Source organism: Achroia grisella, unplaced genomic scaffold (genome assembly GCF_030625045.1).
Source record: "Achroia grisella isolate CSIRO2021 unplaced genomic scaffold, CSIRO_AGI_Agris_v1 utg308, whole genome shotgun sequence".
In the NCBI taxonomy this organism is placed as follows: domain Eukaryota; kingdom Metazoa; phylum Arthropoda; class Insecta; order Lepidoptera; family Pyralidae; genus Achroia; species Achroia grisella.
In genome coordinates, this window is record NW_026712791.1 from 60878 (window position 1) to 82113 (window position 21236).

Here is a 21236-nt window from a genome sequence, read left to right on the forward strand (position 1 = left end):
TGGGCAGTCAGCTACTTTACCATACCACGTATACATAATGTAAAAATAAAACACACAAACTTATGTTAATTTTTACACAAATATTTTTATAACTAGACATGTAAAGGAATTTAAGGAACTTAGGTAGGTATAGGTTCGATTTCATTAGAAAGTCTTCAGGATGAGTATGGTACATACCTCATGTACCTATGTGTTGTCTTACCTCGCACTGCGCGCAATACGAAAGATAAAAACTTTGTACGTAAATTCATTAAATTGCTGTACCTTAGTTAAAAATACATAGAGAATTTATATTTGACGAAGATCTGAACGAATCGTAAAATAATCACGCACAATTTGTATCTACCAATTGAATAAGTGAATTTGTAAGTGGTCGAAAAGCCTCGGGTCTGGTGGAGCTCTGGGCGGCAAATTCGAAGTTGGCAGATGAATACAGAACTCATCATTATCGCGTCTTTGACAGCTTAACCACTGAAATGACAAGTAAATTGTTTGTGTACAATGTAAGTATTTGAAAATGCCACAATAATTAACAACAATATGTATATTAATATCTATATTCTAAAAATGTAGGCCGGAGGGGGCGGCATTTTTTAAATCCGCCTTTGAAAAAGTATATTATATACAATACATATATAATATATACTTACTTTTTTAATTATATTTATAATATTTCAGATATATATCCCTAATACATTAGGGATATACATCTAATACGTATTATTTAGAAATAAATTTTTATATATCTCACTTTTTTACAATTTCTTTACTATACGCCATCTAGTAGTCATCGCACGTGTTTCGTGCATGCCTTCCTCTTTAGTAGTATTATTTTAAACTTATAGATGGCACTTCACTTCTACAAATAACATTAATTCATTGTTAGAATAAAAAATACTGATTACTCTTATACTCTTGGAAAATTATTAGAGCATACAGAAATGACGAAAAATGGTGCTACGGAAACATAGCGCTCGCAGGCATGAGATGAGATGGAAAGACCGAAATACAGTAGATAAATGCTGAGTGGAATTCACATTCAGTATCTACTTATGTTGTATAGTAAATAAGAATACTGTAATGCTGAATAAATGTCTTTATTATTATTATTAAATAAAATGCAGCCTACCACTGATTGGCCTCGGTCTTAAAAGCTAAATCGTCTTGAATAAAGAAAAAAATATTTATTGCTTTAAGAAACAATTGGATTACAACAACACAGTGTTAGGATGACATAGAAGCACAGCATTGCCTGTGTCAGGTACATTCGACTCTTACTTGCCATATGTGTTTTTTTTACATATATTTAAGAGAACTTCTTGTGTGAAAATACTTGCAGCAGAATAATAATGATCGTCATCGGATTAGTAATGTGGGGTAGTAAGCGATTTACACGCGGTGTACCTTCGAAACTACGCTAGGTATTTAGCGTTAAATTCTTTGTAATCGTAAACTACGACGATTACAGAAATAATAGCACTAGTATATTCACATACATACTAATACGCCATTTCGCTATCAGAGCTCTTACTATTGTTCATATTTTAGAAATTAACAATGCAAACGTTTAAAAACTTTAGCAAAGATCGCTGTTTTTGTATATCTAGGTACCTTAAATTATAATTATTAAATAAATAATTAAATGAAACAATTTTTAGTTGACGCAAACAATATTGTTATATCTACTGGTAGGAAATATGATACTCGTATTTAGAAATATTTTATCGTTTCATCAAATGATGTGGTATCGTGTGTGTTGTTCTCAACGATGACTAGTCCTTGATGTAAGATCACGGTTATTTACACGCTTATTAGTTCCAATGAGCTGGTAGCCACTCTGGGTGGTCTCAGAATTGCTCTCTTGGCAGTCTGTAATAAGATATGCTTGTTTTACAAATCAGGTTTTGATGAAAATGGCTCTATATTACACTAATTTATTGTATAACTTTCGTAGGTATTTTAAGCGACATTGTCAGCGTGATAGCAATTATTATATATAGCATATTTTAAATAAAAAGAGTAGGTATTCATAAATTAGCAAAAATTGTAATTCAAAAATTTATAGTACAATTTACATGAAATAAAAACATGTACATTTTAAAAAGTAATAATAATAATTAACGCAAAAAATAATACGTTAATTATTTACTTCCTTACAATTTTATAAGAACTGGCTGTTAGCAGTTTCTTCTGCACAAACTTTTCTCTCCTATTTCTTTCAGATTATGTTCCAAGTAGAAATAAATTTAATTTAGCCCTTTAATTAAATTTGATTTAGCCCTTTAGCTGTGATAAGGTAAGTAAAGACGGTACGGCAGACGGTATGTCAGCCCTTTTTGACAGATACATTTTCGTATTTATAATATTGATACTACAATATAATCAATTTATATTGTCTTATAAAACAATGGTATTTGAACAAATAAGTGCAAAGCCAGGTTTAAAAGTTTGAATTTCGTTTGGTTGCAATTAAAATAATAAGATTTAAGTAGTATCAGAGTACTTATGTATAAATATACTTCAACTTAAAATATCTACGAGTATTATTATAATTTTAAACATGGCCATGTTTTTTAATAGCAAACATAGACATAGACAGGTGATTCAATAGCACTTATAATTATTTAAATTATAATTATAATTTATTATTTTCTGTTAATAAATATTTAATAAAAAAATTAGAAATAAAAATATGTAAATTGTAACAAAATTAAATACTGTTTATCGCCCTCTAGCGGTTGGTTTAGTAAAAAATGTGAACTCAAGAAGCACGCAGGTGTCGCCACTAGGCACGTTCGAAAACTCCGCTCCAACCAGCAATCGAGATCAAGTCTAAAACTGAGTTAAATGAATGAATAGGGGCTCAACCGCTGAGCGAGCGCGCTGCTATTGGCTAGTTCAGCAACCAGTTACTTTAGTTTGACGTTAGCCGTGACGCGGAGTGGTATAGTCCTTTGCTTTTGTGAATTAACGTTCACATTATCAATGTTTATAAACAGAAATCGTAAAGATACTACAATAATTAGATTTGTTCATGAATAAAATCGAAAACTTTTGTGCTTTACAATACTTATTGGTGCGTTTCTTTTGTTTTTCTTATGGATTTGTACGTTTTATTCGAGTGTGTAATCTTGCAGCGGCGAGAAGTCAGCATCGTTGATTTTGTTGGACGGTGGTTGAAAATGTGATACAATTACAGTGGTGAATGATACGGACCGATGAAGCAGACCAGTTTGTGATACTTTACAATATTAGAGAAACATAAAAATCTAATAACATGAAGTGGCTTTTGATTGCACTTTTCTTGCCTTATACCTTGGCGCATCTGAATGTTTACCTGAGCAGTGCAGAAGTATGGAGATTGTTTGGTGAGTCCTGTTTTAATGTTATAACACTATGTTTAGTGACATGTCAGGTTTATCATTTCACTTGTTTATCATATTGTTGCAGTGAAGTTATCTCTAGATTATAATGACAGTAGATAACAAGCATTGAATTTGCCAAATCTTTTAAACCTGATTATAGAAAGTCACATGTTTATTAGGTAGCTAACACTAATTAAGTACCCAATTAAAATTAGATAGGTACCTAACAGAATTGTCATATTGCCTAACTGGCAATTATACAATATATTTATAAACTTTGTAAGCATTTTTATAAGTTCAACATACAAAAACTAAGTCTATGGCATAGTAAAAATGAAAACCACAAGTCGTCGTCGATCACCAATATTTTTCCTCTTAATAGCCCACATGATTTAGAATAAAATTGTGTTAATTATTTACATTGCATATTGTAATATGTTGCATGCAAGTAAACGGTTATTATTAGTTAATTTTCAAACTATCGTCGTCTTCACAGGACGTCTCCTTCTCGTTCGTACCATGTTCCAAGAGAGAATCTTGAAAATATCAAAACATTACTAGTAACTCGTATTAAGTATGTTATACTTACGTTTATACCGCGTATATAACAGACAGAAGATGATCAAAATGTCTAATAGGTATTTAGTTATGATCTATAATAATATTAATATTATGTAATAAGGATAATCACCGTAATAATCAACCAGTATATAATTAGATGGAATTCAGAAGGTATGATACATCTGAATTCTGTCTGTTCACGCATATAATAGACTAGCTGACCCGTGCAACTTGTCTGCATCACACTTACTTGCTATTTAAAATTTTTTTTCGCCCAATTTACATAATATCTTTAAATTATGGCGTGTGTGTTATTCTAATGTATAAGCTATATTATTGTAAAGTTTCATCGTAATCCGTCCAGTAGCTTTTGCGTAAAAGAGTAACAAACATACATCCATCCCTAATAACAAACTTTCGCATTACATATTACACGTAATATTAATTAATTATTCGCACAGTGTAAACGATTCTATTCACAATTAAGATAAATTCTTTGTAATCAGTGTTTGTATATAGCAACTATATAATTGTTTGTAAGTATTTAATATTTTTTAACAAAAACTGTTTAATTTCTGTATATTCTTAAACTCTGCAATGCTGTAAATGTATAAAAAAAAATCATCCACTTTAAGTTTAAATGTTTTGATTAATTTAACTGTAAATCAGTGCATCAACTTAGAACATTTTGTAAAGGGTCGGTAGGTACCCAGTGACTTTCGAAGAAACTTAATCCTCTTCTACTTTAATTAGTGGTACGTCACAACTAAAACTTTACTTCTTGTCATTTCCCTTTTGAGGGTAAGCCGAAGTGACACATTTGAAAAGGCCCGTGCGCCTGCGCAGGTAATGGGCTTAGCAAAGCGACGCTCCTTACGAAGTTTTTTGTGTCCCTCCTTTGTACTAACCTGTGGCCGTAGCTCGCAATACATCATTGTCAACGACATAGCCATCTGCCTTTTGTTCTTGCTTAAAAATTAGAATAACAATAAACATAAGGAGCAAACGGGACTTCGGCCCGCCCTTGTCTCCTCGTATACGTTTGAAAGTGGAGTTCGGAGTGGACAATTTACATTCGGCCAATATTTTTAATAAGCAGTCCCATTAAAAATTATTCGCTTTCTATGTTGAAAGTTATACAAACACGTTCAAAAGATGCGGCTTAGTAATTTGTTATGAAACATTATTTATTGGAGACATTAAAATTAACATATCTCACATCTTTATATTTTATCTGGTTAAATTTCCATCGGATGAGTCTGCGTGGCATATCAGCCGGCCATCTCGCCGGCTATGTGGTGCCTAATTTATTTTAGATGACATTTATGGAGATGCTATAGAGTTAAAAGCAATAAACCAACGCCTAAAATGTATATTCCAACACGACGGGTCGAATATTAGTATTAAAATTGAAATTCTTTAGGAAACATGTAAATTGATAGCGAAAACTTTGAAGAAGTAAAAATATGTAGGCATGTTTAATGTCTTTGTAGGTAATAATACAATTTCTTGATTACATTATGTATAAGTATGAGACACAATTAATAGAAAAAATTAAATGCTTTTTTTTTCTTAAAATATATATGCACATAGAAAAGAGATTAATATAAATTCGTACTCATTAATACAAATTACTGTATATATCAAAGCTTGTAGTCTTAGTTAACAATTGCTAAATGCTACAAAATCAGACTTGAATTTGCCCGTCGAACGATAACAATATCATCAAAATGTTCAGAAAAAAAAATAAAAAATATATATACTTGTAATGTCCTAATTTTGTACCCGGTTTAAACATACATATTTTCTTATAGGACTATGATGATAAAAAATCACGAGGTTTGTCAGTAACATAAATACATTTATTGAATAACGAAATTAATTTACAGATTTCTTTATATTTATTGGCATATTGGTTTTATCTTTTAAAATAAACTGTGGTGATGGCGTCCCAATGAAGCTGGCTGTGGTTAGTAATGGCGAGGCGGTACCGGTCGACAACATGCTTTATGGTCGAACACTTATCGTTCATCTGAATTCTTGGTAGAACATTGTTCATGCTGTAGTATAAAACTGTTAGAAAATTTGTTTTGGCTTGGACACTTCGAACGCTATGTTTTTTTTTCTAGATTCTTATAGCTACGTACTTTATAATAATTAAGTATGTATACATTATTGTATATACATATGTCGCGATATCTTAGCCAATTCTATACTAATTTATATTATTACTTTTGTAATTGTATTAAGTTTACTTTATTTCTGGATTGGACTAATTTACTCCCGTTACCGTTACTGATTTTGTCCCGATTAAAGTCTATTTTCTGTAGAATAATATAACTTATTTGTTTTTATAAACCTACTTACAAAGTGGGGTTAGGAGCAATGAACAATTTTTATTCGTACTCATTATTACAAATTATGTGAAAATGCTTAGCACTGCATTAATAAAGGATTAGATGTCATATTGTTAAATGGTTATAGTTTCTACATTTTATGGTATTGTAATCTCTCCGAGACAAATTGTGATTTTATTACAATTGTTATATTCGCTATATTATTGCTCTTGACTGTACTCGCAAACCCACGCGAGTGCATTGTTCCTGCAGCAAACGGTCACCGCTTATAAGAGCGTAGGCGCAAAACTGTGTTTTCTTCATCTATTCACGTAAATTAAACTAGACAAACTGAGCAGTAAAGTAATTGTCAGCTGTGGCTTTCGTATTTTTAATTGAATAAATAATATCCACTACTGTATTGTCTACATTCACTAAAACCTCATAAAGCGTTTTAAAGACGTTAAAGCTTTTCAGTCCTTCTGAATTCTGTAGTACCTATTGTGTCCCATTCAAATACGATCCCTATAAACAACTGTTTCTATCACCCTTTAAGTTCTAAAGTCATCCAGTTGTTATGTGTACGATATTGCTCGTCTTTTTATTAATATAAATTTTCAGGTTGAAATAGTGCGTAATATTAGGTAGATAAAACTCTGTACCCAACAATAAATTTTGCTGTACAAAAAAATGAGATCATCGAATAATAATAGTTTATAATAATAATCAAAGGTAATTTTAGTAATGGCAAGAATATCTGATCAAATTACGTCACGTAACAGGCAAATAGCCAGCGGTGTAGGTAGTTTCCGAATTACTTCTCCATGACATCTTAGACAAATAATATTGGGTTGAAATATTACAGCATCCGTTGTAAAAAGATACTCAAGTGTAGTTTAATGTTTCACGGCTAGAGATGCGGTGGGTGGGTGAACAGAATAAAAAACAAGTTACCACAGTAACCTGATACATCGGTGTAGTATAAAGTTTCGTCTAGACACCTCCTCACGCGATAAAATAACTAATTTCTTATAATCCATATCGATTAAACCGTGCATTGCTTCGAATTTAATGTTAGTGATACGTAGCAAGCATACATTCGTTTTGTATTACAATTTACAAATCATTATATCATTATTATTTTTTTAAGAGAGAATATGGGCCGTAAAATCTTAAACAATTATAATTATAATAACCATGGAAACTAAGTAACACAGGACCGACTTACGGTAAGGCGTTTCTTATTTTAAAACATACTTAAATATAATATTTGGGGGTGATTAAACCCATTTACATTGTTATTATTATTATTGTAAAACTAATAGTAAATTCTATAATATAAGAAATAGGTATCAATCAAATATAGAATCTTCTTTATTTAAATTAATTAATACATTACTTTTTTCCCCATTATTCTTAATATTTCTTTACAGTATTTGTTACTGAAGAATAAACATTTGTGGTGTTATTAAAAAAAATATATTACTCCAGGTAATAATATTCGTCAGTTGTCGTTTCCTGTGTTTTATCTCGGCACCTTATCTGAAGGACGCCATTTCTCGACCTATGCCAACATTATCAGTGCCACGTACAACTACGTGTATATCTCCTTGTCCTGTGGCTTATCCTTTCCATCCGGACCATTCCATTCGGACATCTTGATAATTTTTTTCGTTTCCATCAGGTATAGAACAAGAATGCACGACCGGGAATAGATATTGTTATTTTAATAAACACTATTAATGCTGCATTCAGCCTCATACATCATGCCCTTTGGATCCCCCTCAAACGAGACGTCGTTTAGAGAATTAACAATGAAATATTTCAATAAACAGCTAGCGATGGCGCTATATAAATATGGGCTGGCGTTCTCTCATACTATTCTTTATGTAAATAACGCTGACACGCTGCATGATGTGGAGTGGGCCCTAAATAAATTTAATTTCACGCGTGGTGGGATAAGAGTTGAGTTTTTAATCTGTGGGGGTGATGTGTCAGATTACCGAGACAGGTGCGGCTTATGTTGAGCGACATAGAAATTTCTGAACGGGCTTGAAGTGGTTTATGTATAATTTTCTTTTAATTGGGCATTTATGATTAGAAACATTTTTAAAATGTTTCTAACAGATATTTTAAATTATTATTATATTTACGTTTGTTCCTTTATAAATTTCATTTTATCGTTGTAAGTAGCTACTTAATTATAGTTAGTTATATTATCTCTAAATAATCGATTAAAAATTAAATATATTTTATTTTTATTATGATAAGTTATTATCAGATAATTTTATTAATCGTGCTTCTTGTTGCTACTGACAAATCTGATAAGAATGTAATTTCCTAAAATAGCTACTTTACGATTATATTGAAAGATTGATGTGCATTCAATGCCGACCATTCATAACATATTAGGTAGTTAAGGCGATGCATCATAAATATGACTGAGTTAGTTTTGCAATGTGCAAATTCTCTAGTTTAAGCTCGAAGCACTCAACACAAAACAAACATAAATGGATTTTGAACTGCCCTTTATTAGTGGACCTGCCTCCATAGTTCACTTGGCGTTATTATAGAGCTCAAGTAATACAAGTCACCGACTAGGGTCATGCAGTCGCTTCGGGCGTATGCAGATTATTATACGTGTTACATGAATATGCATCTCGTTATTTTCAATTACGCCTTCAGTTCAGTTGCCATTGCTGTCAACCCTAACGCTTGTAACTCGCTATTGTCTCGACATCTCATACAAATGTAATTGATAATTATCGCGGTGATTGTCTTGATTGTGACCATTTATTACATGTAGACGTTTAAGGGTTTAATGATTCTAAACTGTAGTAAGAGTGGGGTAGGTCTAAAATTATATGATGTGTTGATTGGCGATTGGCGTCAATCATATTTACCTATGTATTTGCATATATTTATTTGCTAGGAATAGAGGTATCTTTTAGCAATACTCTTAACTACCATTTAATAGATAAAATATAAATATATCCTTCCTACAATCCTACTTGAAAATGCAATATCTATTTACAATATATGTATGACAGTTCACTGAAACAAGCAAAGTGATAAAATAGACGAGATCGAAGACGATAAGATTAGGATATAAATATATTTCGAAACACTGTGTATTTTGCGTGATAAATTTTATTAACTCTACTATCGTACCTACCTATTCAAGTTTCACTAAATTTTGATTCCGAGTTCCTAGGCAAATATCGTATGTAAAAATGTTGAGGTTTTATTTAGTGATAGTTAGTACTTACGTTACGTTACGTTTACGTTAATAATAAGGGATACATTACAGATAGAATGACGATGAAAATTAGTGCAGAAGGGATTTTTATATCTACAAAGAAAGACATAAAAATCTCCTTCTGCACTAATTTTCACCAATAAAACGCTTAGATTTCATATAAGTTAAAGTATACTTTATGACTAAACAATACCCGCATATAACCATATTATAATTTATAACACCATTAGGTATAAGCTGAAATAAATATTAACACATTTCAACTACAATTACACGAAAGAAACAATGCCACGTGCTATTATTATACTTTATTATAGATATAAATGGTTAAGAATTTTCAATGACCCATTGTATAGAACGGTGACATTATTTTTACCTGCTCAAAACCACAGAATGTATAATCCGTTTATGACAGTCTAGTGAAATGAGCAAAACCGCAGCTGCGCTTATATAGTCGGGGAAAGTTCTCCGAAGGTGTACCGAACCCTTTTTTTCTCGCTTACTATAATGGCTAACGAGATACGGGTGCCCTGTTACGGGTTATTGTTGGCTTTCTATATCAATCAGTCAATGTACAGTATACTGAGATCTATAAGAAATAGAAAAGCGATTACCTGCTCTGCGCTTACTCAAGTAGGTATACTTGTCAGTAACTAGTAGTTATGTACTAGCAAGTTTTTCCCACGTAACAAGATTTTCTTGACGAATACGGTATAGACATTGAGGTATTATGTACATAGTAACTAGATAAAACACTATACATACGAAAAATACACGAGGATTAATAATACAATTATTTGCTTCAAATTTACTTACCTTTCTTGAATTATTTACTAGGTACTAAGTATCTATCTAAAGCATGCCATGACCTAACCGCAAATTGATGTATACTATAGATGTCAATCTGAGTATTTTTTTCTTTATTATATAGTATTCTTCACACTTCGCAATTGTTTTACGCTGAAATCAATCTTTTTGAGTAATAAAATCCAACTTAAAGTAACTTTGTAAGTGATTCGGGGTTTCTAGATGAGTTTACGTCGAAAAAGTTTAGAAGCTACATAAATAAAAAGCATTACAGACATATTTGTAGTATTGAAGTTGTGTTATTGCAAATAAAAAGCTTTTATAACAATAAAACAATTAGTTTATTTACAGTGATACGCCTTCTTTTATAGTATAAATGTGTCGCTTAGTTATCGCTATTTATGTTCTGGTGCCTTCTCTAGACATTACTATATAATGAATCAATGTAATGAATACAGATGAAGCCTAGGCCGGTTGGATAGTTTTTGCTTCATCACTTATGACGACGATATCATGAAATATTTATAAAGTCAAACGACCATCTTCTAGAAAATTGCGAAATAGTTTCTCCGCTTATTTATTTTATTATAGTGCAAGACTACTAGCTGGGCTGGTCGCTCCTGAACAAAAAAATATATGAAATTATTGATAGATTGTTATATGGAATACCAATACATATTTTTTAATCCTTTTGGCATGCGAACTTATTAGAAATGTAAACAAATGAAAGCTGACTGGAATTACCTAAGTGAAAATCGTATCATTGTTTAAGCCGTTTCTGAAATAACGTGCGCTAACGCACATTTTCTCAAAATATTATTGTGAAAACGGGAATGTAGGTGCTATGTGGTTCAAATTGTTTTGTTTTTATCTAAGTTACCATTACCACCAAGTATAGACTCGAGTCGTTTACAATTTAATTATTTGTATGATATTCACATTAACTTTTTTTCCGCTTTGTTAATTACTGAATATAATTGGAATAATAAGATCATAAGATTATCTTGTTTGTTTAAACAAAAAACAAACCTGTACGTTATGATAATTTTATACAAATTAGTAAATGATTGTCTGGTTTTTTATTGTTTTTATAATAACAGTTATGTTCTAAAATTGATACAGATATTGGTTTTATTTACTGTTGTAGTTTTATTTTTATATGTATATAAGTGAATAGAAAATATAAGAAAAATACTAGGAATACGGAGATTTATATAAACGATTGCCTGAAGTGAAGGATAAACAGAAAATGTAAAATAAAAGACTATAAATTTAAATACAAACTTTAGAATAAAAAGATATTAATAAGAATCATAAGAAGATTAGCCTATATAGTATACAATATTTATATTGAAATTATAAGAAGATAGTCCACTGACAGATGATAAGGTCCAGTAATGGAACCTAAAGGTCATAACACGATTCAGGAATAAATTACTTAATGTATAAATGCTCTACACACTACACGCCTCTGCATAAAATATGTACAGGAAATAAAATATTATCACTCAGTATTAAAGAAATATTGAAATAATGACACGGTTTAATGTGTACATATCAAAACAAACAACACCCGTTTCATTTGTGACACGTTGGCAGGGTATCCAGGTCAGCCCGACCACCGCTGAATAAATAGATCTTTTATAAATAAACCAAATGCGACGGCCACCGGCATCCAAAGGCCAAGACGCGGCCAATTTGTACGCCAAACTATTGGAAAATTAGAAGTCAATCGCAAATCTCTTTTGTTTGAATTTAACGAAAAATCCCAACATTCTTGTGATATAACTAATTATATCACAAGAATGTTGGGATTTTTCGATGTTAATTACTAAAGCGCAAACAAATTTGAACGCATTAACAAGGAGAATTCGTTTCAAACTACACACTGATAAATTTCCATGAATTAGCCACCTTTCTATACCTATTTTAAAATAAATTAATGTCATGAATTTAAGATTACTAAGTCATTGTTTCTGCCAAATTAATTATTTAATTTCCAAAATGTTGAGCGAATTGTCGTTCTTTAGAATATTACAATAATTATAACGGGATCAGTACATAAAAATGCCTTTATCTACCATAACCTCCGTTTATATTAATGAGCATTTATTTCTAGTGTTATGAACAAGATAACGACACATTTTGATGTATATGAGCAGAGGAACAGTTTAGAACAAGTGACCAATAGATCAACTACAGGGCACTGATCCCGTGAAAGCAAGATCAACGTTTTAAAATTACTTTTCATCGTGTGATCGATTGTGGGGAATATTTAAAATAATGGTTCTGGCGCCGAGGCGAGTCTCTCAATCACACCTCGACGAGGGTTTTGTCGAACCGTATGTTTCGTAGCAATTTGCCGTCAATTGATGGAGATGTCAACGAGACAAAAAGCTTCGATCGATCAGCGTTGTTTGCGCGCGCGCATGTCACCGGCCTTTGTTGGTTTCTCGAACTAAGTTAACAATGAACCCTGAGATTTTTTAGCTGAGTGTGGCGACCTAATCGGAACAATAAACTTTTAACTGTCTCGAGTCACATTGTTTTATTTTATGGTGTCGTTTATGCAGGTAAGGACTATTGAAAGTAGTTCAAATAGTTGGAATTTGTACAACATTGTTGTTACTAATGGTTTGAAAATGTTAGTTTAAAGTTTTAAATAGTTCATTAGCAAATAAATCATGTATGAAAGACGACTACTTTTTTAAATAAAAGTAACCGAAATTATTCCGTATAGCTATCTGCGAGATAGAGTTCCGTTAAAATCGGTCCAGCCGTTTCAGAGAGTAGTAAGAACAAAAAGACTGATTTTTTATGTACCTAAGTAATGAATATATTTTCATATACCTATATTTAGTGAAAATCTGTTAATTTGAAATTTCAAATAGACACTTCAATTCTATTTATTTGTATATAGTATAGACTTAGCTATGTTTTCTACATGACGCCATTGTTTCTTTGATACTAGTGTCACTGAAATAATCACTTCGGAGAATATAATCTCGACGGGTAATCCTCTTGGGACTCTAGGGGAAGAGCAGGCGCGCCGAAACAATCTACCTAGAAAAAATGCGGCTTTCAAGTGGTACACCGCTTGCTCGTCCCATCCATATGTTATATTAACGAGATCCAATTTCGATTGCGACCAAAAAATCGACGGTTATAATAATACAACTTTTATAGAAATACACATAAGTTTTAAGCATTTTAACACATTGACCTTCGTTGCGGTAAAGCGCTGACCGACAGCACCCTCCTCATCACCGAATGACGCTGACGAGCTGTCACGGGCGTCCGTCATCTGCCACTGTTGACGAGTCAGTTCGGACCCAGTTTAAGCTCAGTTTAAAACTTGACAGCTCTCCGACCATGATAGATGATATGCGAGCACGGAATGCGCCCAAACCGAAATAGCACGGCTTTGACTTCACATTTACCTACACGCGTTAATGTTTTAGCGTTAATGACAATATACTTTTGTTTCCTTTTGCTTATTTGGACTATTTTTATTTTAAATCCTGTAAGACTTATGGATTATTTTAAACAATCAGTCTCCCTTAATAGTGAATTTAATAATTTATAAATATCCCTACTACTACTAGGGCACTACTAGAATAAACTAAAATAATAGAACCCCTGCCGCGATGGCACACGACTCGATATTTTATTTTACCCACTGTTTATTCAGAGCTTCAGAGATGTGCCATTAAGGATGACAATTTTGTTTTGTGTGTAGGATAATTGAATAGGCGGATGGGAACGACACGCGACCACGCCGTAAAAAGAGTATGCCAGCAAAGTAAATGTGCGTAATAACTATTGTGCGAGATTCATGAGCGTTATTAAACGAATCAAAGTCGTAAGAGTGAGCCACTGTGTTACTAAAAGCCCGCTAATGTTCTAAGCGTGCAATGGTTTCGCGCTTCTAGAACATTATCTAAATTGTTAAATGCACTTAGAGGCACTGAGATGGAGCATAAACACGGCAAAGTTTCACACGTCGTTTCTCTTAAGGGATGACAGTTGCTGGATCGCTGTTTAATGGTTGGAAAGGTTTTATGTTCGTCATGAAACAATGTAACAATAAAGAAACATGTATAACCGAGAGTTTTATTTGTTACTTGTTTTAAAGAGGTAAACTTTTACATCATCGATATTTATTCATCCAACACGTAGACTGAGACCACACACACGCCCCAGTAGCTCTCCCTACGCAAACATGACTGGCGTCAGAAGGGGCTACACGAATATTTCCTTTACTCAGTTATGTGTACGCTGTTACTTAGCCGATACATAGCAGTCATAGTATAGTACTAATCAGTTATAAACATGCCACTAGTAGGTATCATTATACACAGAACCATTCCTAATTATGTTAACAAATCGATAAGTTTAAGTTTTTTATTTCTTGGACTATTTTCAAGGATGACATTGGATGCATACTATACTTGTTTGTCCACGATAAAAGTGCATAAATACGTCAATTATATTATATCCACTCAAGACTGACATAATGACTGCCTAGAAGATTTATAAACGATTATTCAATGTTGGCAAAATATTTCTAAATCCAACAGTGCTATAATTAAAGACCATGAAATATGGCTCGACTCAAATTGTATTGTAGTTTTGTGACAAAACGGTGTTTACGGGGAAGGACGAAAAATAAACAAACATCGCGCACAATCGGACGAATAAATATGCTGGCACAATGCACGGGCCAGCATGTCATAATAAAGTAGTGGCTTTTGTGCAGCTGGTTGTAAATCATACAGTCCTTTGAAGAGAATGGCATACCATAAATAATGCCCTAAAATTCGGCTACGATGCTCTCCATTGGGACGTTTTTGGTGGCCGTGAAGAGAATTCTAATGGCGAAACAAATTAATCAATAGGGTCGTGACAATACTTAACTTTTTTGCCACGAGGCCATTATTGTAAACGTTTATGAGTGTAGATACGCCGTAAAAGCAGCACCACTGAAAGGGGAACCAATTTTAAAACGCTATCATTTGCTTATGGTAAGAATATATATTTTTATAAATTGGTTATTTATTTTGCAGATGATGATAAATGATTTAGCTATATGCGCAAAGAAATAATATAAAGTTTATAGCATAAAAATAAACTTAATAAATAAAATCATGGTTCAATTATTGAGCTAGTTTAGATAAGGTAGGTACTTACTTCGTAAATAACATATTGATTGGTTTTCGTTCAAATTGAATCGACAAAGTTAATTTTAGATACGATGCCGTAAATATTGAACTACGGCCACTTTCAATTTTTATGGGTTACTAAGAAAGCAATTAAAGTTGAGCATTATGATAGTATTGAAGAATTTAACGCGGTCGACGTTGTTACGACTCGACGGCATTTTAATGGTTCAGTGCACCCCTGAATAAACAAGGCTATTCCGAGTTAAATTTGCTTGCACCGGATATGACTGCACTCGAACTTATCCATCATGTGCTTCAAAAAGAGGACTCGGTCAGCTATTTAATCCTTCCACTTGAGACTAGAAATGTTGTAATAATATAACTTTCTTCTGTAGAGGGGATGCGATCAACTTATCTTATTTTATGACCACTAAATCTTGTCGGTTATGAGCTCCTAAATAATAACGTTTTATTGACCACCGTTCCCGTAGGATTGACGAATGCCTACTTACGTTTTATTGTCAATGGCGAACCGAAGTGTCTCAGGATTTATGTGTCTCATGTTTACTGCTAATGTAATGTCCTATGAATTGGATTTGACCGCAATAATAGTCAATTCTGAGAATTATTATAATCTATTCTATTCAACAAACATTCAGTCATGTATTATTGTTATGTTGCTATGTTTTTTAACGAAATCACATTTCTATCCATATGATTTATACCTAATATTTTAGTTAAGACCACCGTGACGATCTTAGCAGGAATGTCAATTGCACATTTGGATATTATACATGTTTTTCATGACATTATAGTACGGAGTTTGTTTATTCATGCGTGTGTGGCCTACAGACTTTTGGTACCATTGTCAAAATTTTTATGGTTGACGTAGATTGATTTAGAGTCTAAATTTACATGAGTATATCTTAAAGTGTATTGGTATGTTTCGCAGCATGGAGTAGAGATGGGTCGAGTCACGGTGTGCGCTCGGTCCATGCCCTCCTGTGGCGTCTCAGGGCCTCGTGTTTCCGAAATTACATTTAAAGTCCCGACAAACTTTGTGATTTCTTCTATATGACTTTTTTCGACTGCTGTTGTTGGCCGCAACTGGCCTTTACAGCTTCTCTGGACGATAGGGGGCGAGTCCAAACGGAAGGACTTATGGAGCGGCTGAAGGCCAACTCCCGCCAACGTATATGACTTTAGTCTGAGGGCACCGTTAGGGGTTCAAACCTCGGTTCAGGCCTTCGTAATATCGATCCCCGTTTGAATTGGACGGGGGATCGGAGGGGAAGGACTATATGACCAATAGAAAATCATAAAATTTACTTACACAAAATTGAAACTGTGCTGGTTGTGGACAAAGTCTTGTCCTAAAGAATGGTAATAAATAACACAATAAAGTTTTAATTGCTTTTTTTAAGCAGAATTGTATTAGTTTAATGTTAATAGATTAGTTAAAACCATTAATTACATCACCAAATATTTTATTTTCTAATTTGAAACTCATTTTAATGAGAATTTCGTTATATATTTGTTTAAAGTCAAGTTTTGGATGAGCAAACATAATGACACCCTGGCAGCGTCGAACGGTGGAAGTTGTTGTATAAGAAAATACACTTTGGGAAGTATTCGTTCAATACAAATATTGGTTGAATCTGTCGGGAGGTGCGCGCTGACTAATATTTGCCTTGTACAGGTCATTATTACTTTCTAAAGGTGGGTATGACCACACGTTTACACTTTAATGCCTTTTGAAAGTTTCCCTGAAGTAATCACTTCTCTGTAACACATTTTCACAGATGCTACGTTAAAAGTTGTTGCGATCGGGTTAAACGTTATTTTTGGCCAAGTTGCTGTACGCCCCGTCATCCAATCGTATTAATGGGAGGCTCCGTTTATTTAACCGCTCGTAACTCTAGTCGTTACGACCGCGTGTGGATTTTTAATCGGTAACCATAACACCACACATCATTACTTCGGTCAATGCACGACATCTATCAATTAAGATGCCAGTTGATTAACTTATATTTTGCTTTGCAATTTCACCTTTATATACGTATTATTGTTACAAAGTTAACATATTGATACGTATGTCATCATTTTACGATAAGGTTGTATTAAATTTTATGTGAACTATTTGTAGGCATATAGTTTAGTTCCTTAAAATGAATATAAATGTAATGATTTAAGGCTATGGGCAAATCGAGTTCATTAATGTATTATAGTTTATAGAAAACCAAGGACCCTTTACTATTCCTATTACGTTTTAATATTTGTGTTGTTTTAATGTATTTATTTTAGAATTGCCACGAAATATTTATTTTGCTGACTTTTATCATAAAATTGAAGAATAATGAGCTACAAATAGGGCAAGTGCTCAAGTTGACAAAGCAAGTATACTTGTTGGGTTAATTGTTAGGATCGTATCTCTTACACCGAACTTACTTCTCGTATCCCATGCGCCCACATTACCATGTACAAGTCTCACTGAGAAACAGATTATATCTGACGACAGTCGTGATCTTGAAAATTCACAAGAATACATAATTATGTTTTACGGTCACGTTTGCATGAATATAGAAAATAATGTTTCTCGCGCAATAAAATCAATATGAAGTTACTACCAGATGCAGCTGCAATATCACTATATTATTTTATTCATAACACTTTATGTATTTTCTGGGAAACTGGTTGTTGTGAAGAAAATAAAATATATCGATCGGTCGCCCTCTCGTTGCCTGAAGACTTGTAGGTAATAAAGACGCATGCTAGTAGGTATGCAAGCGAGGTGTGCGCACGAGAGTTGGTTGGTGAGCGAGTCTTTTTGCTTCTTTTAGCAAATGCAAATTCAATTCCGACTCGGAAATCTTTACGAGAATATACCGAATGAAAATGTTTACCTTACTCTTTTACGGCTCTATGTTTTTATTTGCAGTTTGAAGCGAGTGCAGCGGAGTCGTGCGGAAGATTAATATTGACTATATGCTAATTTCATGTTACTGTATAAGTACTACTACTATTCATACCTAACTGTAATAATATAAAGTTTACTCTTAAATACTGGATATTTATTTTTATTTAGAAAGGCTAAATGGATCCAACTTTAGGATATTAGATAATGCATAATGCTTTCTACATGCAATCTCATTAACGAGTCTTACTACGTTCTTTTGTTTGTACCTATTGTCGACATCTATAGTAGTATCTTTAAATTCGCCTTGTTATTTTATTTTTGATTGTTTATTATTTTTTCTGCTACATTGTGATCTCGTAGTTTTTATTTTACTTTGTTTCGGTACGTTACTGCTTTAACCAATCGTAGGTTTAAATCGCGTGGCCAAAAAGCTTTTTTATTTTGTATCGTGCTGTCGTGACTTAGGGACTTTAATGGGCATTAAAAGAACAAAAACTTAACCTATCGTGCAGTTCTACCTTTTTAAAACCGGGAACCGGTAGCGACCTTGTATAAAAGCGATTGTCTAATTGTAATGGGCAGCTACCAGGTGGAATAATGCTTGAATCTCGCCTGAGGGCTTTGAAAAAAAAAGCATTTAGAGGCGTGGCCAAGATCCTGTTTGTTTTCGAATCCACTTTAATCGGAGCCGAAACTTGACTCTCTGGTTCTCCTTAATTTTGATTTATAGACATCACACGCTGTTATTATGAAGTTGTGGTTATATCTCCGGTGACTGGTCGACTCCCCTATCATTTAATATTCCCATATCATAATATAAATTACTTCGTTCATAATTCTTCGTTAAAAAGTACTAATTAAAATAGTCCTTGTGTAACCGAACCTAAGATTATATTTTATTGTAACAGTAAGGAATTTCGCAAAAGCATACTGGGCTTGGTCGCGTAACGAGCCATTGTTGGCGGTATCTCGTCATCTTACTTTCAGCTACCACCTAAGGTAAATCACCTGCCGTATTCGAGATCCATCCGATATGTTGCGATGTTTGTGTAAGAGCCTCATTTCGTAGAATAAATGACGCTTGTTAAGAGTAAGTATTCGTTCCTTTAGGAAAATTGAAATGGAATACTGAGCTAAGGTGACTTGGACAGATTGTCGGCAATTGAAAATGGGCCGGCTCTGTTTCGGCGTTTGTAGAGCAGGGTTAGTACAAGCCATCTATCTCATTACTCTCGCGGCCGATGATGGATCAGTGAGGGCATCACGACTCGTTCCTTTGTTGTTTTGCTTTGTTGGTAAAGGCGTTGCGTCTTTTTTAACCATATTGGTGCCTTGTTATATTCAAATTGTTTTTTTCTAATAAGTTAAGGATAGAAGATTAAGATGATTGCTTTTGTAATATTGTGTTTGAAGGAATATCTTTAGTCTAAAATTATTCTTTATTTTAAACTATATTTAACTTCTGCGCATTGAATAATATTACAGATATTTTATATTAAATTAAGTCTCCACTTGTTAATAACAATTTTTTGAGTATTTGTGTATTCTCCTATTTTTTCTATCTACTATAGCTATTAGTCAGATCTATAAAATGTAAATTACAACTTAATGTAAAAAAAAAATAAACTTAGTTATGCATTGTATTGATTATCGAAGATTTATTAGTATCTGAGGTCCGATGTTCTCTCCTTAAAATGATTACGATATCCAGTGTGCGTAGGTTTTGAACGCTTATGTGAGATAACATCAACTCATATGTCGTTACAGGGTGTCTTCTCAAGCTTTCACCAATGCGTCAGACGCGTACCTACTGCCCAATAGGCGCGTGTTGTGACAGCATCCCACGATAAACTCTGCTTGTGTTTATCTGCGCGCGCGCCGCCCGCCATGTTTGTTTATCTCGATCCACCGTGCGTCCGTGTTAATAAATGTCTTGTATCGAGAAAAAACAAACTGACGTTCTTTATTCAATATTTTAATATCTGTCGTATGGTTTATTTAGACATCGGTTATTAATAATAATGGATCCTACAGGGTCGTTAGATCAAAATTTAAGATCCCCGTTGTACGTGTAGGCAGTTTTTGTACGTTACGTTTTTTGTTAGCGACTGCTGCGCGGGTCTTATTTTTATTGGGGTTTCCAACGAGGGACTCGGGTACGTGTTCGTGTATTTTATATTCCAAACAGATGTTATCCTGCGACTATGTTTGGGAAATTAATTGGATATGTTTGTTATACGATTCAAATCACACGCATATTTAAATAAATATTCCCACATTCGAATTTCAGTCGTACAGTAGATTACTACGTACTATGTGAAAGGTGATGTCTGTTCGAAATACGTAATGATATTGAAAAAGGCGGTTCTACGGAAATACGAAACCGGTGAAGTGTGGTGTGTCGCCGCGTATTACCTAATCTCGTTTTGGTTCACTAAGCATCATAATACGGCTTGTTAGAGGCGTGACGAATTGGGCGGGTCGGTGCTCTCCACATTGTGTCCACCGGCTCTGGTGATAGTAATTGCATCAATCTAATCACACATTTAATTATTTGCCTCAATTTCAAATAAATAACATTGTATTCAACATTTAGAGACTGTTCCGGAACTCTACCAGGTTCTACTTAGACTTTTCCTTGTTATGCACTGCTATTATGTGTTCTCTTGCTTACAACATCCTGTAAATGAAAAGACGTATCATAAAAAGGTATTTGTAGTACGCGTCCACACGAGATACGATACGATTCTCCACAAGAGAATCCACGAATATATAGAATATTTAATTCCTTTCTATAGGGATTTGATATATACTGTAATACCGTCTTTC

At 33.4% G+C, this 21236-nt stretch overlaps 1 protein-coding gene across 1 annotated transcript in view; it reads left to right on the forward strand.

Annotated features, from left to right (window-relative positions):
* Positions 1 to 2902: 2902 nt before the first annotated feature.
* Positions 2903 to 21236, forward strand: part of LOC131843404 (tyrosine-protein kinase Drl-like) — a 37001-nt gene continuing 18667 nt past the window's right edge. The window contains exon 1 of the mRNA XM_059192036.1: positions 2903 to 3368. Coding sequence (XP_059048019.1) covers positions 3278 to 3368 — 91 coding nt within the window. The 5' untranslated portion in view covers positions 2903 to 3277. The remainder of the gene's footprint in view (positions 3369 to 21236) is intronic.